General features: G+C 49.1%; 1 protein-coding gene across 2 annotated transcripts; it reads right to left on the bottom strand.

The window, feature by feature from the left end:
* Positions 1-1847: 1847 nt before the first annotated feature.
* LOC139275294 (serpin H1-like) lies at positions 1848-24007 on the bottom strand. 2 transcript variants are annotated; one of them, XM_070892563.1, is made up of 6 exons: positions 23832-24007; positions 20145-20188; positions 11576-12183; positions 10066-10164; positions 7778-8010; positions 1848-5674 (listed from the first exon to the last, which is right to left on the bottom strand). In XM_070892563.1, the coding sequence occupies exons 3-6, from the start codon at positions 12168-12170 to the stop codon at positions 5372-5374; spliced, it is 1230 nt and encodes a 409-aa protein (XP_070748664.1). In that variant the 5' UTR covers positions 12171-12183; positions 20145-20188; positions 23832-24007; the 3' UTR covers positions 1848-5371. The 2 variants fall into 2 exon arrangements, with proteins under 2 accessions (XP_070748664.1, XP_070748665.1); XM_070892564.1 differs by lacking the exon at positions 20145-20188.
* Positions 24008-24789: the final 782 nt, after the last annotated feature.

Genomic DNA, 24789 nt, shown 5'->3' with positions numbered 1-24789 from the left:
ATCCCCACCGACACCTGAGAGTCCTTTGCCAAAGGCTGCCCTAAGTGGAGGAAGTGCATCCAGGAGGGCGCTGAGCACCTCGAGTCTCGTCACTGAGAGCATGCAGAAAGCCAGCGCAGGCAGCGGAAGGAGCGTGCGACAAACCAGTGCCACCCACCCTTTCCCTCAACGACTATTTGTCCCACCTGTGACAGGGACTGTGGTTCTTGTATTGGACTGTTCGGTCACCTAAGGACTCATTTGTAGAGTGGAAGCAAGTCTTCCTCGATTCCGAGGTACTGCCTGTGATGATGATGTAGGAAATGTCAATTTGCGCACAGAAGCTCCCACAAATAGCAACGTGATAATCTGTTTTTAGTAATGTTAATCGAAGCATTAATCTTAGCCCCAGGACACCGGGGAGAGCAGACATGGAATCTTGGTTTAATGTCTCATCTAAAATCCCAGCGAATAAAACCAAGTTTGAGCACACTTTTTGACAGCTGATGGCTTGTTCCACAGGAAGGGTGGGTAACAGGAGGATAACAGGGGCCTTGATTGAGCGTCTCATCTGAAAGACAGCTCCTCCAACAGTGCAGCGCTCCCGCAGCACCGCACTGGAGTCTGCTCAAGTATTTGGAGTGGGGACTTGAACCCACAACCTTCTAACTCAGAGACGGGTGTGCTACCCACTGAGACATGGATGACTTATATAAGCTATTCTTAGGAGCTGCCGCTGATGGGAGTTAGGGTACCCATTTATCCTGTAAACCTGTATTTGTAGCATGTTAGAGATGGATGGACCCCTTTAATCCTTGTCCAATCATACTTGTGCATGCTGGGAGAAGAATGGCACTTCCTTGTAGCATCAGCATAGACCGTTGGGAGGTTTGTGCATACGAGGTCTGTGTTAATGTTTCTGAGCTCAAGTTGGCCGAGTGTCCTGGCCAATATTTAACCCTCAGTCAACATCACGAAAAACAGATTATTTGATCATTATCACATCGCTGTTTGTGGGAGCTTGCTGTGTGCAAATTGGCTGCTGTGTTTCCAACATTACAACAGTGACTACACTTCAAAAAAGTACTTCATTGGCTGTAAAGCGCTTTGGGACGTCCGGTGATCGTGAAAGGCGCTATAGAAATGCAAATTTCTCTTTCTTTTTACAGATCTTTGAGGGACTCTGAATTCTGGCTCATTCCCTTCCTTGTGCTCATTTGATCCCTGGAATGAGAGGGAACATACAGTGTCTCAGGCGAAATCTTCTGATCCCAGTGAGTAGATTGGGCCGACACTTTCTGGAGTTTAGAAGAATGCGAGGTGATCTCATTGAAACATAAGATTCTGAGGGAGCTTGACACATTAGAAGCTGAGAGGCTATTTTCCCCTGGCTGGAGAGTCTAGAACCAGGGTCATAGTCTCAGGATAAGGGATCGGCCATTTAGGGCAGAGATGAGAATTTCTTCACTCAGCGAGTTGTGAATCTTCGGAACTCTCTACCCAAAGGGCTGTGGAGGCTCAGTTGAGTATTTTCAAGGCTCAGATCAATAGATTTTGGATTTTTGGGGAATTGAGGGATATGGGGATTGGGCAGGAAAGTGGAGTTGAGGTCAAAGATCAGCCATGATCTCACTGAATGGCGGAGCAGTCTCGAGGGGACACGTGGTTTACTCCTGCGTCGAATTCTTCATGTTCTTATGCTTCCATACCCCAGGGATGCCTCGGGCAAGTGGAAGCTCTGTATCAACAGCCTTCACCGATCAGATCCGGTCATACCAGAGGTCCATTGGTGAGGTTTCCCGAACCCTCCCTCAAACCACAGCTCTGCAACAACTTCTCATCGAAGGCCAAAAGGAGATGCAAAGAGGAAGTTTGTCATTTCAAATTTTATTGTAAAGAGAAACCAGAAAGTGGTTTGCAAATATTGTAACAGTCATCACTTCATCCATCTGCACGGATGACACTGTGTGGTCCAGGAGGTTCTGCAATATGAGTAAATCCACTGTCATTCAATGGGTAGATAAACAAAAGAATCACACTTTCCACCAACGCTCTGTATTGCCATCAACCCCCCCTTTCAGGACATCCATGAACTGCTCACAATACAAACCGCTTTTACCCCTGCTAATTGTCCCCAAGAATTTGCACGCGTGTTGGTTTTACCATAAGGCAGCTAAAATGCTCAAGGTTTGTTTTTTACGACCCATTTGCGACAGGCTCTGTGTTCTTTGTTCCGAGCCCGGAGGTCCAGGAAGCCACCAGCCCTTGGGAGAGAGTTTGGCAAACCCCCTGGGCTCCCGCCCCTTCACGCAAGATAGCTCCCGCTGAACTGGAGAAATGGCAGCACTCCATTGGAGTAAACCAATCAGAAACTAAACCCTCACGGCATTGGACTAAGTCAAAGGGAGGGAGGTGATCTCAATAATATGCCAGGTTCCCCCCTCCCCGAGGACCTCCTCCCCTACAGCAAATAATCACGATTCGAGTGCTCTTTGCCCCATACCTCCAATTACAAATTTATCCCTTCGCCCTTTCCAGAGAGATTATTTATAGGGTTTGCACCTGGCTTAGTTAATACACCATTACGTCAAATCGACCAAAACTTGGGATCATAAATATAAGATAGTCACTAACATAGCACAGAAGTTCTGCTACAACTGTACAGGGTGTTGGTGAGGCCACACCTGGAGTACTGCGTACAGTTTTGGTCTCCGTATTTAAGGAAGGATATACTTGCATTGGAGGCTGTTCAGAGAAGGTTCACGAGGTTGATTCCGGAAATGAGGGGGTTGACTTATGAGGATAGGTTGAGTAGGTTGGGCCAATACTCATTGGAGTTCAGAAGAAAGTGAAGTGATCTTATCGAAATATATAAGATAATGAGGGGGCTCGACAAGGTGGATGCAGAGAGGATTTTTCCACTCATAGGGGAGACTAGAACTAGGGGACATAGTCTCAGAATAAGGGGCCGTCCATTTAAAACTGAGATGAGGAGGAATTTCCTCTCTCGGAGGGTTGTAAATCTGTGGAATTTGCTGCCTCAGAGAGCTGTGGAGGCTGGGTCATTGAATATATTTAAGACAGAGATGGACAGATTTTTGAGCGATAAGGGAGTAAAGGGTTATGGGGAGCGGGCAGGGAAGTGGTGCTGAATCCATGATTAGATCAGCCATGGTCTTATTGAATGACGGAGCAGGCTCAAGGGGCCAAATGGCCGACTCCTGCTCCTATTTCTTATGTAATAAAGCCAATAGGGAGTGTGCTGAGAATGTGGAACTCGCTATCACAGGTTGAGGTGAATAGCAGGAATGCATTCAAGGCAGAAGCTGGATAAACAGATCAGCGAGAAAGGAATAGAAGGTTATTGTCATGCATGTACCCTGTGAGGATGCTCACAGGTTTGCAGAGCTGGTGTGTTAGGAGTGGCTTAGCCAGTCATGTGATGTTCACAAGACTCAATAAAACCCCAACCCGTTGGTTGCAGGGGATCCACGATGAGGCAGGTGGTTGTGAGCCTGGTGGGTGAACTGGTAATGTGTAGTGTGATTGTTAAACCTTTGCTAATAAACCAACTAGTTCTTAATCGCAATGTGTTGCTATGAATTTTTAAGCAAAGAACCATGAAGCAAAAACATTCGTTATGTGGGGTGAGATGAAGAGGTGGGGGGGGATGAGGCTCGAGTGGAGCACGGAGCGGGTGGGCTAAATGGCCTGTTTCTGTGCTGTACATTCGAAACAACTGGTGCAAATACATTGATTTAGTGATGCACAGTCACCTCAACTAACTCCCACCAGTAGTAGGCTGGTTATTGGTTGAAGTATGAGCAGTTATAAAAGTAGAATTGCTCCCTGCAGACAAAAGGCCACGAAAGAGCAAAGTCCAGAACTGAGCTGCTGGGCGTTTATCGAGTGGACAGACGATGAAAAATTACAGACAAAATCCTCGTGGTGGGAACAGGACCCAGGCTTGCTGTGCTCCATCTGCTCCACACTCTCACCACTCCATGAGAATCGGAAACTCTTGTGGAATGCGTGCCAGAAAAAAAAACAAGGCCGAGGTTAATATCAAAATATTTCAAAACAAACCTTTCCAAAAGTGGTCAACACGTTTTCTAAAAACAATTCACAAGATAATCACTAATAAATCCAACCAGGAATTCAGGAGAAACTTCTTTGCCCAGAGAGTGGTGAGAATGTGGAACTTGCTGCCACAGGGAGTGGTGGAATGGCATCGATGTCTTTCAGGGGAAGCTGGATAACAACAACAACAACTTGTATTTATATAGCACCTTTAACATAGTGAAACGTCCCGAGGCGCTTCACAGGAGTATTATGAGATAAAAAAATTTACACCGAGCCGCTTAAGTAGAAATTAGCGCAGGTGACCAAAAGCTTGGTTAAAGAGGTAGGTTTTAAGGAGCATCTTGAAGAAGGAAAGAGAGGTAACAGAAGGCACGGCCACCAATGGTGGAGCGATTATAATCAGGACTGCCCAAGTAGGTAGAATTAGAGGAGCGCAGACATCTCGGGGGGGGCGGGGGGGCTTGTGAGGCTGGAGGAGATTATAAAGATAGGGAGGGGCGAGGCCATGGAGGGATTTGAAAATACATGAGGGAGAAAGGAATAGAAGGAGATGTTGATGGGGTGGGATGAAGAGGGGTGGGAGGAGGCTCGTGTGGAGCATAAATACTGGCATAGACCAGTTGGGCTGAATGGCCAGTTTCTGTGCTGGAAATTCGATGAAATTCCATACAGTCTGCACCCCCATCATGGCAGCTGAGGGAGGGTACGGAAAGCTAGTGGTGATATACAGTCATCCTCCAGCTGCCGTGGAGTCGACGTGCATTGGGGAAGCAGAGTGGAGTTGGAACCAGCAGTTGGCTTTTGATTGAAATCCATCCAGCAGTTGGAGGGAAGGGTGAAGGGCTGGGAAAATAGAGCTCTCAACTGGCCAGGAATATCCCATTGACTCACGGTTAGAAATGGGCATTCTCAAAACGACCAACGCTCTCACCCAAAAGGCGGAAGGTCAAACTGTTAAGATAGAATAGTTGACTTTTTTGGGGGGTTCAAAAAAAACTTTAAAAAAAAAAACATATATAAAAACAGAAAATGCTGGAAATACTCAGCGGCGAGGGCATCATCTGTGGAGAGAGAAAGAGAGTAAACGTTTCGGGTCGATGACCCTTCGTCAGAACATAGAGCATAAATTCTGACGAAGTGTTATCAACCGGAACCGTTGCCTGACCCGCTGAGATTTCCAGCATTCTTGGTTTTTATTTCAGATTACAGCAGCCGCAGTATTTGGCTTTTTCAACAAAAAAAACCCACGTGTTGTATTTTGTGCTCGGGCCGCGCTATCTGCGTCCTGGGGACCCAATGTCAGCCCCGGCTACAGTTCATCGTGCAATTTGCGACCGGCGGGTTTGATCAGCCGCCCGATGAAGAGAATGGAACCAGTCTTCTTGTCCTTGACCAGGAAGATGAAAGGATGGTCGGCGTAGAAGACCTGGGGATCCTTCAACTCCTTCTGCCCGTACATGAAGGCATCGAAGGGGTTTCCGTCCGTGCCCCACTCCATGGCGGCTGCGTGGAGAACGCTGGCCAGGTACAGGTCCTTTTTGCCGGAGATCTTGGACAGGTCGGCCTTGCTTTTGTCGACAGCTGTGGTCAAACCGATGCTAGCCAGATGTTTCTACATGCAACATAAAACATTAAAACAGGTCACAACCGACGCAGGAACACAAGGAGCGGGGAGTCAGCCATTTGGCCCCTCAAGCCTGCTCCACCATTCAATTGTATCATGGTTGATCTGTATTTCAACCTGACCTCCCAAAACGCGGGAAAACCGATCACCAAAAAACAAAAGTCGCATGCGCAGAAGGCCGTTGCTCGCGACGCTTCGCCTTCCACCTTGCTGGCCGTTCGCTGGGCCCACGTTACATCGCTGACCTTTTGCATCGCCCATTTCCCATCGCTGGCCTATCACAGAGTGGAAAATCGCCATCCAAAAAATGGCCGCTGTTCCAGCGATCAGTCAGGCTGATACATCGACCATCGCTGGAACGTCGCCCATTTTTTGGGCAATAGCCAGCAAAGTGGAAATTCTAGCCCATACGAAATAGGAACAGGAGGAGGCCATACGGCCCCTCGAGCCAACTTCACCATTCAATACGATCATGACTGATCCGATCATGGACTCAGGTTCACTTTCCTGCCCGCTCCCTATAACGTCTTATTCCCTTATCGGTTAAGAAACTATCTCGGTCTTAAATTTATTCAATGTTCCAGCTTCCACAGCTCTCTGAGGCAACGAATTCTACAGATTTACAACCCTCTGAGAGAAGAAATTCCTCCTCATCTCAGTTTTAAATGGGCGGCCCCTTATTCTAAGATTATGCCCCCTAGTTCTAGTCTCCCCTATCAGTGGAAACATCCTCTCTGCATCCACCTTGTCAAGCCCCCTCATAATCTTATACCTTTCGATAAGATCACCTCTCATTCTTCTGAATTCCAATGTGTAGAGGCCCAACCTACTCAACCTTTCCTCATAAATCAACCCCCTCATCTCCAGAATCAACCGAGTGAACCTTCTCTGAACTGCCTCCAAAGCAAGTATATCCTTTCGTAACTATGGAAACCAAACAATCTACAGATCTCAATCTTGAAAGCTCCAATTGACCGCCCAGAAACCACAGCCTTTTTCGGGGTGCCGGGGCACGGGAAGGGGGCTGCGGGAAGACTTCCACATTTCCACTCTCCTTTGTGAGAAACAGTGTGTTCTGATCTCCCTCCTCAATGGCCTGGCTTTAATTTTAAGATTATGCTGCTTGTTCTCAATTCAGTCACCAGAGTAATCGTTCCTTTGTATCTACCCGACTGAATCCTTCTTAAACACCTCGATCAGATCACCCCTCATTCTCCTAAACTCAAGGGAATACAAGCCATGTTTAGGCAACCAGTCCTCATAATTTAATGTCTAAGCAGAAGAAACCTCTTCAGTGCATTCGAGCAACAGGATAAAATGATCAATCAATAATTACCGACAAAGGAAGAACTTGTATTTGTATAGAAGCAATAGCATTTCTATAGCACCTTTCACATCCTCAGGATGTCATAGAGTGCTTTACAGCCAATGAAGTACTTTTGAAGTGTGGTCACTGTTGTAAGAAGAACATAAGAAATCAGCGCAGGAGTGGGCCACCTGGCCCCTCGAGCCTGCTCCGCCATTTAATACGATCATGGCTGATCTGATCATGGACTCAGCTCCACTTCCCCGCTCGCTCCCCATAACCCTTTACTCCCTTACTGCTCAAACATCTGTCCATCTCCGCCTTAAATATATTCAATGACCCAGCCTCCACAACTCTCTGAGGCAGAGAATTCCACAGATTTACAACCCTCTCAGAGAAGAAATTCCTCCTCATCTCAGTTTCCAGGGAAAGCATCCTCCCTGTATCCAGTCTATCCAACTCCATCAGAATACATTTCAATGAGATCCCCGCTCATTCTTCCAAACTCGAGTGAATACAGGCCTAGTCTGCTCAATTTCCCCTCAGAGGACAATCCCTCCATTCCAGGAATCAGTCTGGTGAACCTTCGCTGCACTCCCTCGATAGCAAGTGTATCTTTTCTTAGGCAAGGAGACCGAAGCTGCAGACAATACTCCAGGTCTGCCACAATGGCCAACTCCTGCTCCTAATTCTTATGTCATGTACTTGTGCTTTGGACGTCCCGAGATTGTGAAAGGCGCTATATAAATTAAACGCAAGTTCTTTCTTTCCAGCCCGAGGTTTACCTGTATCTGGTGGCTGACCCCCATGTTGACCTTGGGCAAGGAGATGGCCACGGCACGTCTCTGCAGCTTGCCCATCCAGGTGTTGATCTGGTCCTTGGTCAGGAGTTTCTCGATTCTGTCCAGGGACTGCACATGGTACGGCATGATGAAGACCATGCTGGATAGCTGGTGGGCCAGGGGCATCTCCAGAACGCGCACCTGATTATCTTCGTCATTGTAGAAGTTATATAAACCTAAAATTGTAGAGAGAAAAAAAAAGACGATTACGAGAAGGCCTTCAAAGTCATGAGGGGTCTCAGTGAAGCAATGCCTCAATTTCACAATTCTCATCCTTGTTTTCCAATCCATCCATGACCTCGCCCCCTCCCTATCTCTGTAATCTCCTCCAGCCCCACAGCCACACCCCCGCCACGCCCCGAGATCTCTGCGCTCCTCTAATTCAGCCTTCTTAAGCCTCCCTGATTATAATCACGCAACCATTGGCGGCCGTGACTTCTGTTGCCTGGGCCCCAAGCTCTGGGGTCCCTCCCTAAACCTCTCCACCTCTCTTTCTTCCTTCAAGACACTACTTAAAACCTACCTCTGTGACCTTTTTGCGGCTCGGTGTCAAATTTTTTATCTCCTAATGCTCCTGAGAAGGGCCTTGCGACGTTTCACTACGTGAATCATCATCACAGGCAGTCCCTCGAACGAGGATGACTTGCTTCCACAAGAGTTCACAGATGTTTCAATGATGTTCCAGTCCTGAACTCCAGTTGAGGGGGTGGAAGATGCCTGTGTGTGGATTTTTTTTAACGTGGGGTGACTGTTGCACACCAGCCACCATATGGACTCGAAAGAGCTTTATCCAGTGGCAAGGGTTAACCAGGACGACTGGAGACCTGCTCTGCTGCACGGACCCAGTGCGCGCACATATTGTAGTGTGGGCTGGGCCCGTGCTGCCCCTGGGCCCCTCGCCTCTCCTGGGCCCCGTACCCTCATTCACCGCACCTTCACCCACGGTGTTCCAGGGCCCGGTGCTCCAGCTCTATTTATAGCCCCGACCTGCAGTGGTGCTCTCACACAGGTCTGGGCGGCCCACTACTTTAAAGGCGTTCGATAAATACAAGTTGTTGTTGCACTAGAATCTTGTTCCTGACTGACGTCCAGTGACTCCTGCAGGAAAAGCATAGGGGTGGGTGTTTGGGCCAGGGCAGGATTGGGCTTGGCTGATAACGCTGGAAAATATTCGGGTGCAGAGTCCCGGTTGTTCGGTCTTGGATTAAGAATCAGACTAGATACTGCAAGCTCAAAGTAAGTGTGACCGTAGTCCTTCATTGTAGATCTCAGAGTGCCTCTCCAGCCTGTGAGGTCTCCTTCTATACAGATGCTCCCAAGGGATTGTGGGATCCCTTGGCACTCCGGCGGATAAGCCCTCTGGTGGTTAGACATGGTAATTACAGGTTTACATACATAACACCGGTGAGGACGGGAAGCAAGCTCCGCCATGAACTCCCACAGCCGACTGATGCTCGACATCGATGCCCACACGCGAACAGTGATGAGGAACATGGCTCCGTGACAACGAGGGCTGGGCTGAGGTACCTGCACCTGTGGAACTTCACCCCAGCCAGGAGTCAGCACCGTCCGAGGGGGAAGGACACAAGACAGGACTCACATTTCACAACCTCAGGCTTTCTCAAAGCGCTTTGCAGCCAATGAAGTACTTTTTGGAGTGTAGTCACTGTCGTAATGTGGGAAATGACCAGATAATTTTGTATTTTTAGTGATGTTGGTTGAGGGATCACTATCGGCCCCAGGACACAGGAGAAAACTCCCCTGCTCTTCTTCAAAATAATGTCAAGGGATCTTTTACATCGACCCAGGAGAGACGGATGGGGTCTCGGTTTAACGTCTCGTCCGAAAGACGGCACTTCCAACAGTGCGGCGCTCCCTCAGCACCGCCCCTCCCATAATGCTGCGCTCCCTCGGCACTGCCCCGCCCACTGTGCGGCGCTCCCTCGGCACCGCCCCTCCGACAGTGCAGCGCTCCCTCGGCACTGCCCCTCCGACAGTGCGGCGCTCCCTCGGCACCGCCTCTCCGACAGTGCGGCGCTCCCTCGGCACCGCCCCTCCGACAGTGCGGCTCTCCCTCGGCACTGCGGCGCTCCCTCGGCACCGCCCCTCCGACAGTGCGGCGCTCCCTCGGCACTGCTGCGCTCCCTCGGCACAGCACTGGGTGTGTCAACTCTGGAGTGGGACTTGAATCCACAATCTTCTGTAGAAAAAGTGGGAAGGGGAGGACATACCTGTGCGGTGCATCATGTCAATCCCAACCGATTCCGATCGGCTCACCATGAAACCGCGCTGGTCCACCATCGTATGGTGGAATTTCTCATCCCAGTGAGCTGTAATTAAAAAGAAACACGGTGCTTCATGGGTTCTTTGCTTCAGAATTCACAGCAATGTTGTTATTAAGAACTAGTTGGTTTATTTGCAAAAGGTTTAACAATCACACTACACATTATCAGTTCATCCACCAGGCTCACAACCAACTGCCTCATCTTGGATCCCCCGAACCCAACTGGCTGGGGTTTTATTGAGTCTTGTGGTCATCACGTGACTGACTAAGCCACTCCCAACTGAACAGCTCGACAAATATTTTGGTAAATCTTTAAAATCAAGTGCCCTTTTTTAAAGGACACCAAAACCTACAAATTAACGATGAAACATTAAAGTGAACCGTATCATATCAAATTAAATTAGAATTCTGTTCCCTGTTGAAATGATGCACTCCAGTCCCTCCGGTGCCCACCTCTCGCGGAAGGCCATGTCCGTACCGGTGGACACCGCGTGCTCCATCTCTAAGGACGCCCTGGCTAGAGCATAACCTTGGAAGAGAGGCAGGCAGTCGGGCTGAACGACCCCCTCGACCACCCGCTGCCCGGATCGGTTAATGGCCACCTTGGCCAGACCCAGGACCAGTCCCACGAGGAGTCCCTGAACCTACTTAAAAACTTAATGCACAGGAATGCCCCGTGCAACACCCTCCAGGTCAAGTCTCCAATAAATAAAGGGAGGACTCCCGCGCAGAGAGAATCCATTGGGGACCTCCGCCTCCTCTGGACAGCAAGATGGTGCGCCATGGCGTGTCCGGACGGCAGACGACGATGGAGAGTGTGCCAAAGCAGCCCATACAGGAATCCGCTCCACGCAGAACTGAAAGGCACGGAGAGGATTTCCCAGAGGAGGCTCAAGTTGTGAGGCGCCGGCTACCAAAGGAGATTTTGGGGCTGGGCACCGATGAGGAATTCCGTCTGGGGACGGGGGTCAGTTCGGACGGGATCGCCCCAAGTGCTTGAGCCTCCTCGCCACACATAACGGAGTCAGGCCCCAGCGCTGTTTTTAGCGACTCGATGGCATTGGTCGCGCCCCGGACATCGGCCCAGGATAGGCGCCGTGCCAGCTCGTCTGGTGCCATCCAGCCCGTTCCTCCGCCATCGAGCAGGTCCCTGACCCTGGTCAGCTTGCCAGCCACAGCTCTCTCATCCACCTGCCACCGAAAACCACGCTCATGGAGCTACGGACTCCTGAACAGCGGCTCCCGAAGACCAGCCACCACTCCAGACGGAGGGAAACTGCGCTTGGTGACGACTCTGTTCCAGACACTGATGAGTTCCTGGAATAAGACAGGCAGCCCCCGCATGGCGGCCCAGATACCTCCCAGGTTTCAGCAGCTTTACAAACCTGTGAGCAAACTCACACTGCACACAGCCAATTTAATTGTTGCACAAGAGCAGACTGTGGGGAGCCACCTACGTTTGAAGAACATTGCGTTGACGATCATGGCTCCGTCGGTCTTCTCCAGGTCCTTGGTGACCTCGGGAAGCTTGCCGCCGGTGGTCTTGGCCGCCCACTCGTTGATGGACTTCAGCGCGCCCTTCTTGTCGCGGAAGTTGATCTTGGAATGCTCACAGTTGTAGTGCTTCTTGCTGCTGGTCACGAAGTCCTGGGCGAAGTTGACCGAGGCCGGACCGTACAGCCGGCTGCCCATCTTCCAGGTCACATTGCGGGCGGTGGAGTTACTGACTTCGGCCAGGAGCTGGGAGAGGGCAGAGTGGAGCTGCTCGTCCTGCACCATTCCCATGTCGAGCACGGCCTTGGCCTCGCTGGCGGTGGGGTCCTGGGCGCCCAGCGACACCAGTCCCAGCGAGGAGGCCACCACCACGGGGGAGATCAGGATGTTCTCCGTGCCCTTGTCCCGGGCCATGGCGAAGTAGAGATCGAGGCCCAGCTTGGCGCTGGTGCCCGACAGTGCGACCGTGAGCTCGCTGAGCTTCCCATCCGCCGCAGCGACGGCAATCAGCAGACTGAGGGCCACAAGCCTGTTCACCCACATGGTTCCGGGGGACATGGACTGCGCAATCCTGAAAAACAAAGAGGAGCAAAGCGTTTACTCAGAGGCTCATAAGAAATAGGAGCAGGAGTAGGCCATTCGGCCCCTCGACACTGCTCCACCATTCAATAGGATCATGGCTGATTGGATCCTGGCCTCAACTCCACTTCCCCGCCCGCCCCCCATAATTCTTTACTCCCTTATCGCTCAAAAATCTGTCTATCTCCACATTAAATATATTCAATGACCCAGCCTCCACAGCTCTCTGGGGCAGAGAATTCCACAGATTTATAACCCTCTGAGAGAAGAAATTCCTCCTCATTTCCGTTTTAAATTGGCGATCCCTTATTCTAAAACTATGCCTAGTTCAGGATTGCCCCACGAGGGGAAACCTCCTCTCTGCATCCATCTTGTCGGGCCCCCTCAGAATCTTATACGTTTCAATAAGATCACCTCTCAGTCTTCTAAACTCCAATGAGTGTAGGCCCAACCTGCTCAACCTTTCTTCATAAGACAACACCCTCATCTCAGGAATCAACCTCGTGAACCTCCTCTGTACAGCCTGCAATGCAAGTATATCGTTCCTTAAATATAGAGACCAAAACTGCACGCAGTACTCCAGGTGTGGTGTCACCAATACCCTGTACGGTTGTATCAGGACTTCTCTGCTTTTATACTCCATCCCCCTTGCAATAAAGGCCAACATTCCATTCGCCTTCCTAATTACTCGAGATTGCTAGATGGCCTACTGCTGTTCCTCTTTCCTCTGCGCTGTATTAACTCCAAAAGCAGCACCTCTAACAGCATGGCACTCCCTCGGCATCATAGAATCATGGAAATTTACAGCATGGAAGGAGGCCATTTTGGCCCAGCATGTCCGTGCCGGCCGATAAAGAGCTATGCCGCCTAATCCCACTTTCCAGCTCTCGGTCCGTAGTCCTGCAGGTTACGGCACTTCAAGTGTACATCCAAGTAGTACTTTTTAAAAATGTGATGAGGGTTTCTGCTTCTCCAACCCTTTCAGGCAGTGAGTCCAGACCCCCACCACCCTCTGGTTGAAGACATTTCCCCTCAAATCCCCTCAAAACTACTTTAAATCTATGCCCCCTCTGCTCAGGGAAATAGGTCCTTCCTATCCACTCTATCCAGGCTCCTCATAATTTTATACACCTCAATAAGGTCTCCCCTCAGCCTCCTCTGTTACAAAGAAAACAACCGCAGCCTATCCAATCTTTCCTCATACCTGTAATTCTCCAGTCCTAGAAACATCCTCGTAAATCTCCTCTGTACCCTCTCCAACGCAATGACATCTTTCCTGTAATGTGGTGACCAAAACTGCATGCAGTACTCCAGCTGTGTCCGAACTAGTGTTTGACACAGTTCAAGCATAACCTCCCTGCTCTTGTATTCTATGCCTCGGCTAATGTTAACCTCTCACCAACAGTGCGGCACTCCCTCAGTACTGAGCTCCTGTGTCAGCCTAGTTTTCAAGGACTGGTGTGGGGCTCCAATCCACACGTTTCTGACTAGGAGGCCACAGTTCTAACAGCTAAACCAAGCGGACAACATTAAAATTTGACTGGGGTTCGGAGGCCAGTGAATTCTCCTGTACTGAGCCAGATAGAGCAGTGCAGAGCTGCCAGTATAACTTGGGTCTGCCCGCTCTGATTCGTTCTAAGCAAGCAAGAGTCTGAAATGGGTAGATACACTTACATTGGCATGAAACCAGCTCTGCCGCAGATAGGCAGGAAATCAGAGGAACACAGTTAAAGTAGAAATACAGAGTAAACCTACATGGGCGGGCACCTGGCAGATGAAATTTAGCACAGAAAAGTGCGAAGTGATACATTTTGGTAGGAAGAATGAGGAGAAGCAAGATAAACTTAAAGGGTACAATCCTAAAGGGGGTTCATGAAGAGAGAGACCTGGGGGTATATGTGCACAGTTCGTTGAAGGTGGCAGGGCAGGATGAGAAAGCGGTTAAAAAAGCTCACAGGATTCTGGGATTCATAAATAGAGGCACAGAGTACAAAAGCAAGGAACTTATGATGAACCGTTATAATACACTGGTTTGGCCTCAACTGGAGTATTGTGTCCAATTCTGGGCACCGCACTGTAGGAAGGATGTGAAGGCCATAGAGAGGGTGCAGAGGAGATTCATGAGAATGATTCCAGGAATGAGGGACTTCAGTTCCGTGGATAGTCTGGAGAAGCTGGGGTTGTTCTCCTTGGAGCAGAGAAGGTTGAGAGAAGATTTGATCGAGGTGTTCAAAATCATGAGGGGTCTAGACAGAGTAGAGAGAGAGAGAAACTGTTCCCATTGGCGGAAGGGTGGAGAACCAGAGGACACAGATTTAAGGCGATTGGCAGAAGAACTAAAGGCGACAAGAGGAAAAATTTTTTTACGCATGGAGTGGTTAGGATCTGGAATGCGCTGCCTGAGAGGGTGGTGGAGGCAGACTCAATCGTGGCTTTCAAAAGGGAGTTGGATAAGTATCTGCAGGAAACAAAATTGCAGTGCTGTGGGGAAAGGGCGGGGGAGTGGGACTGGCTGAGGTGCTCTTGGAGAGCCGGCACGGGGTCGACGGGCCGAATGGCCTCCTTCTGTGCTGTAACCGTTTTATATACTGGTGATGTCCTTCAGCTGAAACCACCCACCTTATTTAACAGTTCATTTATACTAAGGCACACATCGACTGGCATCTTGAGCAACTGCTGTCCTCTGTCTGGTGAGCCCTGTAGGAAGGTGTGCACACGTATGTGTGTGTGTGTTTATGCCTGTGTGCCTGTGTGTAGTTGTGCATGTTTACGTTTACACATGTATGCATGTGCGCATGGTTATGTGCGTATATGTGTGGCATGTGTATGTTTAAGTTATGTATATGCATGGCGCATGAATGTTTATGTTTGTGTTTGTGTGTGCATGCGTCGATCAGGCCAACATCCCCAGCATCAAAGCACTGACCACACTCGACCATCTCCGCTGGGCGGGCCACATTGTTCGCCTGCCTAATACAAGACTCCCAAAGCAAGCGCTCTACTCGGAACTCCGACACGGCAAGCGATCCCCAGGTGGGCAGAGGAAACATTTCAAGGACACCCTCAAAGCCTCCTTGACAAAGTGCAACATCCCCACTGACACCTGGGAGTCCCTAGCCAAAGACCGCCCTCAGTGGAGGAAGAGCATCCGGGAGGATGCCGAGCACCTCGAGTCTCGTCGCCGAGAGCATGCAGAAAACAAGCGATGACAGCGGAAGGAGCGTGCGGCAAACCAGACTCCCCACCCACCCTTTCCTTCAACCACTGTCTGTCCCACCTGTGACGGAGACTGTAATTCCCGTATTGGACTGTTCAGTCACCTGAGAACTCACTCTTAGAGTGGAAGCAAGTCGATTTCAAGGGATTGCGTATGATGATGTGCATGTCTGTGTGTGTGTGCGGCGTGTATATGTTTATATATTCTGGGAGGTCCCAGAGGATTAGAAAACCACAAATGTAACGTCCCTGTTTAAAAAAGGAGGCAGCCAGAAAGCAGGAAACTATAGACCAGTTAGCCTAACATCTGTTGTTGGGGAAATGCTGGAGTCCATTATTAAGGAAGCAGTCGTGGGATATTTGGAAAAGCATAATTCAGTCAAGCAGTCAGCATGGTTTTCTGAAAGGGAAATCATGTTTGACAAATTTTCTGGAGTTCTTTGAGGATGTAACGAGCAAGGTGAATAAGTGGGAACCAGTGGATGTGGTGTATTTAGATTTCCAGAAGGCATTTGATAAGGTGCCACATAACAGGTTACTGCACAAGATAAAAGTTCATGGGGTCGGGGGTAATATATTAGCATGGATAGAGGATTGGCGAACCAACAGAAGAGAGAGTCGGGATAAATGCGTCATTTTCCAGTTGGCAAACTAGTGGGATGCTGTAGGGATCGGTGCTGGGTCCTCAACTATTTACAATCTATATTAATGACTTGGATGAGGGGACCGAGTGTAATGTAGCCAAGTTTGCTGATGATACAAAGATGGGTGGGAAAGCAAATTGGGAGGACTCAAAAAATATGCAAAGGGATATAGACAGGCTAAGTGAGTGGGAAAATATTTGGCAGATGGGATATAATATGGGAAAATGTGAGGTTATCCACTTTGGCAGAAATAATAGAAAAGCAAATTATAATTTAAATGGAGAAAAATTGCAAAGTGCTGCAGCACGGAGAGACCTGAGGATCCTTGTGCATGAAACACAAAAAGTTAGTATGCAGGTACAGCAAGTGACCAGGAAGGCAAATGGAATGTTGGCCTTTATTGCAAGGGTGATAGAGTATAAAAGCAGAGAAGTCCTGCTACAATTGTACAGGGTATCGGTGAGGCCACACCTAGAATACTGCGTGCAGTTTTAGTCTCCATATTTAAGGAAGGATATACTTGCATTGGAGGCTGTTCAGAGAAGGTTCACTAGCTTGATTCCAGAGATGAGGGGGTTGACTTATGAGGATAGGTTGAGTAGGTTGGGCCTGTACACATTGGAGTTCAGACAAATGAGAGTTGATCTTATCGAAACACATAAGACAATGAAGGGGGTCGACAAGGTGGATGCAGAGAGGATATTTCCACTCATAGGGGAAACTAAAACTAGGGGGCATAGTCTCAGAATAAGGGGCCTCCCATTTAAAACTGAGATGAGGAGGGTTGTAAATCTGTGGAATTCTTTGCCCAGAGAGCTGTGGAGGCTGGGTCATTGAATATATTTAAGGCGGAGATGGATAGATTTTTGAGCGATAAGGGAGTAAAGGGTTATGGGGAGCGGGCAGGGAAATGGAACTGAGTCCATGATCGGATCAGCCATGATTTTATTACATGGCGGAGCAGGCTCGAGGGGCCAGGTAGCCTACTCCTGCTCCTATTTCTTATGTTCTTATTTGGTTATGTATGTCCGGGGTGTGTGTATGCTTATGTATGTATGTGTGAGGTGTGTGTATATGTATGTATATGTGTGTGCGTGTACATGTTTATGTACGTGTGTGGCGTGCGTACATACAGCCGGACTAAATGGGATTGGCTGTGCTGCCTCCCACAGTGAAATAGTTGTCTGGACTATGCATGAAGAGTGGCCAGGTGGTGAGGTCCCGGTGGGCATTATTCCCAGGAAGCTGCCTTCTGGAGAAATAAGGGAGGAGGGGAGAATAAAAATTCAATACTAAATCGAGGTACAGTGAAGGGCGGTCACAAACCGTTAAATGCCTGTATTGGATTTGTGGCCTGTTGGACACAGCTTGGGACCGGCGTCGCTGGTAGACAACAGTTCAGGGCAGTGGAATCTGCTGCAGTGCCAACTATGGGCCAGGGAATCGTTAGCAATGCTCCTAAACAACTTCATCCAAATGCTGCTCCGATGTGAGCCTCCGTCCACGTGGCACTGACTCAGCCCCTGGCGGAATGGCTGTTTTTATAAATCGTAACTGCCCCAGAAATCTGGATCCACTCACAGACTTGCTTATTCTGCAAATATTACCTCAGCTCCCGGGTTAGCATTAAAACCAGACCATGAACACACGGACAGCAGGTTCCTGTGAATATACCCCATTAACCAGATAACTATCTCACCAGCATTCACACACACACACACACAAACGGCACCTCCGACAGTGCGGCGCTCCCTCAGTTCCGTCCCTCCGACAGTGCGGCACTCCCTCAGCACTGCCCCTCCGACAGTGCGGCACTCCCTCAGCACTGCCCCTCCGACAGTGCGGCGCTCCCTCAGTACCGTCCCTCCGATAGTGCGGCTTGCCCTCAGTACTGCCCCTCAGACAGTGCAACACTCCCTCAGCACTGCCCCTCAGACAGTGCAGCACTCCCTCGGTACTGCACTGGGAGTGTCAGCCTAGATTTTTTGGTGCTCCAGTCTCTGGAGCAGGACTTGAACCCACGACCTTCTCTTTCCTCTTTCCCTCCCAGTCCCATTCCTTTTGCAAAAACCTACAGACAATGCCCCATGAGCCGGGCCAACTCTGCCTGGATATATTCCTGGAGGTTTCATCATCACATGACCTCCCACCTCCCACCCATTCACACTCTCCTATTGGCCCTACAGATCCAACCTCGCGGCTCGCCCCCACACCCACACGCTCCCATCTCACGGCCAATGGGAACACCAACAGCCTCTCGCTTACCCGATTGTTCTCTCAGTCAAACAGACTTTTTCTCCCCATCTCCATTATTTTTATAACTATTAAACAAAGGGAGAAAAACCCCACCATTTTGTTCAACATCCCTTGTGATTTTTCTCCCCAGTTGCCCTGCAGATTAATCTCCAATTCCTGGAGAATCCAGGCCAATCACGGAGGGTTTGGTAACCCCAAGTCCCTCGGGCACCCAGTCTGGCCACACCCAGAGGCAATCGGTTCAGGCGGCTGCATTTCACAAGTTTAAAACAAAACAAACACAGACCAGGATACGCAGCTCTCTCCCCAACCTCACTGGTAAAAAGGAGGAGCTTCGAGCTTATAATAAAATGCACAACAGTTCAAATGAGGCACCGGAAACAAAATCCAGTCAGCAAACTTCCTGCTCGTTGGGGAAAAGCTACAGATACCACAGTTCAATTCAATCCATTCTCGTTTCCAGATTAGGAAAATTAGATTGTCGAGCGTGCTGACTGTCACCTTTCTTTCAGTGGCTGTGACACTGGGCGCTGCATTCACAACAACTTTAATTTATATAGCGCCATTAACATGAGAAATAGGAGCAGGAGTCGGCCATTCGGCCCCTCGAACCTGCTCCGCCATTCAATAAGATCATGGCTGATCTGATCATGGACTCAGCTCCACTTCCCTGTCCGCCCCCCATAACCCTTGACTCCCTTATCATTCAATAATCTGTCTATCTCCACCTTAAATATATTCAATGACCCAGCCTCCACAGCTCTCTGGGGGCAGAGAATTTCACAGATTTACAACCTCTGAGAAAATAAATTCCTCCTCATTTCCGTTTTCAATGGGCGCCCCCTTATGCTGAAACTATGCCCCCTAGTTCTAGATTCCCCCATGAGGGGAAACATCTTCTCTGCATCGACCCTGTCAAGCCCCCTCAGAATCTTATACATTTCAATAAGGTCACCTCATTCTTCTAAACTCCAATGAGTATAGGCCCAACCTTTCTTCATAAGTCAACCGCTTCATTTCAGGAATCAACCTCGTTAACCTCCCCTGAACTGCCTCCAATGGAAGTATATCCCTCCTGAAATAAGGAAACCAAAACTGTACGCAGTACTCCATTTAACATAATAAAATCTCCCAAGTCGCTTCACAGGAGCGATTACCAAACAAAATTTGACACTGAGCCACGTAACAAGATATTAGCACAGGTGACTAAAAAGCTTGGTCAAAGAGATAGGTTTTATGGAGCCTCTTAAAGGAGGAGAGGTTTCAAGAGAGAGTTCCAGTTCTTAGGAGCCCAGGCAGCTGAAGGCACTGCCGCTAAAGATGGAGCGATCAAAATCAGGGGTGTGCAAGAGGCAGGAATTGCGCGCAGAGATCTCGGAGGGTTGTGTGGGGGCTGGAGGAGGTTAGCGACAGGGAGGGGGTGAAGCCGAGGAGGCATTTGAATTTTGAAGTCCGCTTGTGATTTTGTTCTCTCATCTCTGGAGACTGAAAAAATGCTGAATGTGTCTCAGCAGATGCGAACACATCTCGAGCATAACTCTGCCGACGGTGCTTCAAAATGCAACTTTCCACCCGCCTCCCTGCAAGGGCCTCATCTGTGGAATGTGACGGGAGACGGAGAACAGAATGACTTCATGTACGAACAGCAACAGGATCCCTGCACAAGAGAGAGAGAGAGAGAGAGAGAAATCGGATGCATTCCTTTGCTGAAAATCACAGCCCTGAGGTACTGAGAGTCCAATTGCACAGATCTGTTCTGGCCCCTGACTCGTGGGAGAAATACATCAACATTCTTGAAAAAAAAAGAAAAATCACGAGAAATATCAGAGGGTCTAACCTTGGAACTTTGTCAAAGTGATGTCAACTTTTGGCTGTGTCATTCTGAAAGAAAAATTAACAGATCAAGCACAGGATCATTGCCCCAGGACTTAAATTAGGAATGTGACTCATATCCTGGTTTACAAATCCCTCCGTGGCCTCGCCCCTGCCTATCTCTGTAATCTCCTTCAGCCTCACAATCCCCCCCCGAGATGTCTGCGCTCCTCTAATTCTGCCCTCTTGAGCATCCCGGATTATAATCACTCAACCATTGCTGGCCGTGCCTACTGCTGCCTGGGCCCCAAGCTCTGGAACTCCCTCCCTAAACCTCTCCGTCTTTCTCTCCTGCTTTAAGACGCTCCTTAAAACCTTTTGGTCAGCTGCCCTAAAATCTTATGCGGCTCGGTGTCAAATTTATTTTTTTGTCTTACAACACTCCTGTGAAGCACCTTGGGACGTTTTACTACGTTAAAGGCGCTATATAAATACATAGAAACATAGAAAATAGGTGCAGGAGCAGGCCATTCAGCCCTTCTAGCCTGCACCGCCATTCAATGAGTTCATGGCTGAACATGAAACTTCAGTACCCCCTTCCTGCTTTCTCGCCATAACCCTTGATCCCCCGAGTAGTAAGGACTTCATCTAACTCCACTAATATATTTAGTGAATTGGCCTCAACTACTTTCTGTGGTAGAGAATTCCACAGGTTCACCACTCTCTGGGTGAAGAAGTTTCTCCTCATCTCGGTCCGAAATGGCTTACCCCTTATCCTCAGACTGTGACCCCTGGTTCTGGACTTCCCCAACATTGGGAACATTCTTCCTGCATCTAACCTGTCTAAACCCGTCAGAATTTTAAACGTTTCTATGAGGTCCCCTCTCATTCTTCTGAACTCCAGTGAATACAAGCCCAGTTGATCCAGTCTTTCTTGATAGGTCAGTCCCGCCATCCCGGGAATCAGTCTGGTGAATCTTCGCTGCACTCCCTCAATAGCAAGAATGTCCTTCCTCAAGTTAGGAGACCAAAACTGTACACAATACTCCAGGTGTGGCCTCACCAAGGCCCTGTACAACTGTAGCAACACCTCCCTGCCCCTGTATTCAAATCCCCTCGCTATGAAGGCCAACATGCCATTTGCTTTCTTAACCGCCTGCTGTACCTGCATGCTAACCTTCAATGACTGATGTACCATGACACCCAGGTCTCGTTGCACCTTCCCTTTTCCTAATCTGTCACCATTCAGATAATAGTCTGTCTCTCTGTTTTTACCACCAAAGTGGATAACCTCACATTTATCCACATTATACTTCATCTGCCATGCATTTGCCCACTCACCTAACCTATCCAAGTCACTCTGCAGCCTAATAGCATCCTCCTCGCAGCTCACACTGCCACCCAACTTAGTGTCATCCGCAAATTTGGAGATACTGCATTTAATCCCCTCGTCTAAATCATTAATGTACAATGTAAACAGCTGGGGCCCCAGCACAGAACCTTGCGGCACCCCACTAGTCACTGCCTGCCATTCTGAAAAGTACCCGTTTACTCCTACTCTTTGCTTCCTGTCTGACAACTAGTTCTCAATCCACGTCAGCACACTACCCCCAATCCCATGTGCTTCAACTTTGCACATTAATCTCTTGTGTGGGACCTTGTCGAAAGCCTTCTGAAAGTCCAAATATACCACATCAACTGGTTCTCCTTTGTCCACTTTACTGGAAACATCCTCAAAAAATTCCAGAAGATTTGTCAAGCATGATTTCCCTTTCACAAATCCATGCTGACTTGGACCTATCATGTCACCATTTTCCAGATGCACTGCAATGACATCCTTAACAATTGATTCCATCATTTTACCCACTACTGAAGTCAGGCTGACCGGTCTATAATTCCCTGTTTTCTCTCTCCCTCCTTTTTTAAAAAGTGGGTTTACATTGGCTACCCTCCACTCCATAGGAACTGATCCAGAGTCAATGGAATGTTGGAAAATGACTGTCAATGCATCCGCTATTTCCAAGGCCACCTCCTTAAGTACTCTGGGATGCAGTCCATCAGGCCCTGGGGATTTATCGGCCTTCAATCCCATCAATTTCCCCAACACAATTTCCCGACTAATAAAGATTTCCTTCAGTTCCCCCTCCTTACTAGACCCTCTGACCCCTTTTATATCCGGAAGGTTGTTTGTATCCTCCTTAGTGAATACCGAACCAAAGTACTTGTTCAATTAGTCTGCCATTTCTTTGTTCCCCGTTATGACTTCCCCTGATTCTGACTGCAGGGGACCTACGTTTGTCTTTACTAACCTTTTTCTCTTTACATATCTATAGAAACTTTTGCAATCCACCTTAATGTTCCCTGCAAGCTTCTTCTCGTACTCCATTTTCCCTGCCCTAATCAAACCTTTTGTCCTCCTCTGCTGAGTTCTAAATTTCTCCCAGTCCCCAGGTTCGCTGCTATTTCTGGCCAATTTGTATGCCACTTCCTTGGCTTTAATGCTATCCCTGATTTCCCTTGATAGCCACGGTTGAGCCACCTTCCCTTTTTTATTTTTACGACAGACAGGAATGTACAATTGTTGTAGTCCATCCATGCGGTCTCTAAATGTCTGCCATTGCCCATCCACAGTCAACCCCCAAAGTATCATTCGCCAATTTATCCTAGCCAATTCACGCCTCATACCTTCAAAGTTACCCTTCTTTAAGTTCTGGACCATGGTCTCTGAATTTACTGTTTCATTCTCCATCCTAATGCAGAATTCCACCATATTATGGTCACTCTTCCCCAAGGGGTCTCGCACAATGAGATTGCTAATTAACCCCCTCTCATTACAAGTTGTTGTTGTGGCTGGAATGAGTTGAGTGGGGCGGAGGGGAAAGATCACATTCTTCTCTGCCTCCCCCCATTCACCCCTTAATAATTCAGCTTAAAGTCTTGCATTAAAACTTTGTCCACACTAAGTTCACCCAATCGCTGCAGTCACTAAGGTGGGGGAGGGGGAGGAAGAAATCAGCCAATGGCTGTTGCCAGAGTAGACACATTTTTCCAGATTTCTGGAAGTTTCTATCTCCATCCCCTCCCCTCCCCCCGCCACACACACTGTCTAAAATCATAATCTGCATCTGCAACTTAAACCTTGCAGGATTCAGATAAATATCAGATCCGGTCAGGAACTCACAAAGAGCAAAAAATAAATAAAGTTGGACAGAAAACAACTTTCAGGACCGAACAGAGCAAGAAGTTTAGAAGTTTAATTTTGAGGAGATGATTTGCCAAAGTTTGCCCAGATTTTTGCTCAGTAGTTAAGTTTGCAATTCTGACTTGCTCGCTTCTGTTCTGGCCCCAGTCTGTCTCCCCTTTTCTCCTGGGACGAACTTCAAGAGTTTAAAAAAAAATAATTTGCAGAAATTATTTTCTTTTCTCAAACAAAGTTTTTTCTTGTCCAACTTCAGTATTTTCTTCCTAAAAAGCTGGGAAAGCTTGCAGGGTCCTGACCACCCTAGACTAACCCCGACAGAAGAGAGACGAGAAGAACAGGAAAAGTTTGGCAAACTTCTGGCTCTCCCGTTACTTTGCATCCCAGATCCTGCTGGGTGAGGGGACGCGGAGCCCCAGCAGCGGGCTGTGCCGAGGGGCTGCTTTGTCCTCTCGCTTGTTCGGCTGGCTGGCTGGCTGCTTCTGCCACAGCTCCTGGGGATGGACTCCTCACCTGCTTCTCTCTGATCCTCTCCGGCCAAAGTCCCGGTGCTGCCTGCGCCTCTTCTGCAGAGTTCTCCCAAAGTTGGACAAAAAGTTGCTTGGCCAGGCTTATTTAAAGGGTGAACTCTGAACCAGGCAAATATGATACCTCCCACCAAGGCCTCCGCTGGGTCCCAAAGCTCCCTGCAGCATTTCAACTCTCAAACATTCCAGACACAGTAATAACCATGCCATACAGACTTACGTTTATGTAGCGCCTTTCGCCACCACCGGACGTCTCAAAGCGCTTTACAGCCAATGAAGTATGTTTGGAGTGTCGTCGCTGTTGTAATGTGGGAAACGCGGCAGCCAATTTGCGCACAGCAAGCTCCCACAAACAGCAATGTGATAATGATCAGATAATCTGTTTTTTCTTATGGTGATTGAGGGATAAATATTGGCCAGGACACAGGGGATAACTCCCCTGCTCTTCTTCGAAATAGGGCCATGGGACCTTTTACATCCACCTGAGAGAGCAGAGGGGACCTCGGTTTAACATCTCATCCGAAAGAAGGCACCTCCGACACTGTAGCGCTTTCTCAGTACTGACCCTCCGACAGTGCAGCGCTCCCTCAGTACTGCCCCTCTGCCAGTGCAGCACTATCTCAGTACTGCCCCTCCGACAGTGCGGCGCTCCCTCAGTACTGCCCCTCCGACAGTGCGGCGCTCCCTCAGTCCTGCCCCAACGACAGTGCGGCGCTCCCTCAGTACTGCCCCTCCGACAGTGCGGCGCTCCCTCAGTACCGCCCCTCCGACAGTGCGGCGCTCCCTCAGTACTGCCCCTCCGACAGTGCGGCGCTCCCTCAGTACTGCTCCTCCGACAGTGCACCACTCCTCAGTACTGCCACTCCGACAGTGCAGCACTCCCTTAGTACTGCCCCGCCGACAGTGCGGCACTCCCTCACTACTGCCCCACCGACAGTGCGGCG

The sequence above is a fragment of the Pristiophorus japonicus genome, chromosome 10 (genome assembly GCF_044704955.1).
Source record: "Pristiophorus japonicus isolate sPriJap1 chromosome 10, sPriJap1.hap1, whole genome shotgun sequence".
NCBI classification, from domain to species: domain Eukaryota; kingdom Metazoa; phylum Chordata; class Chondrichthyes; family Pristiophoridae; genus Pristiophorus; species Pristiophorus japonicus.
This window is presented reverse-complemented; position numbering and strand designations above follow the sequence as displayed.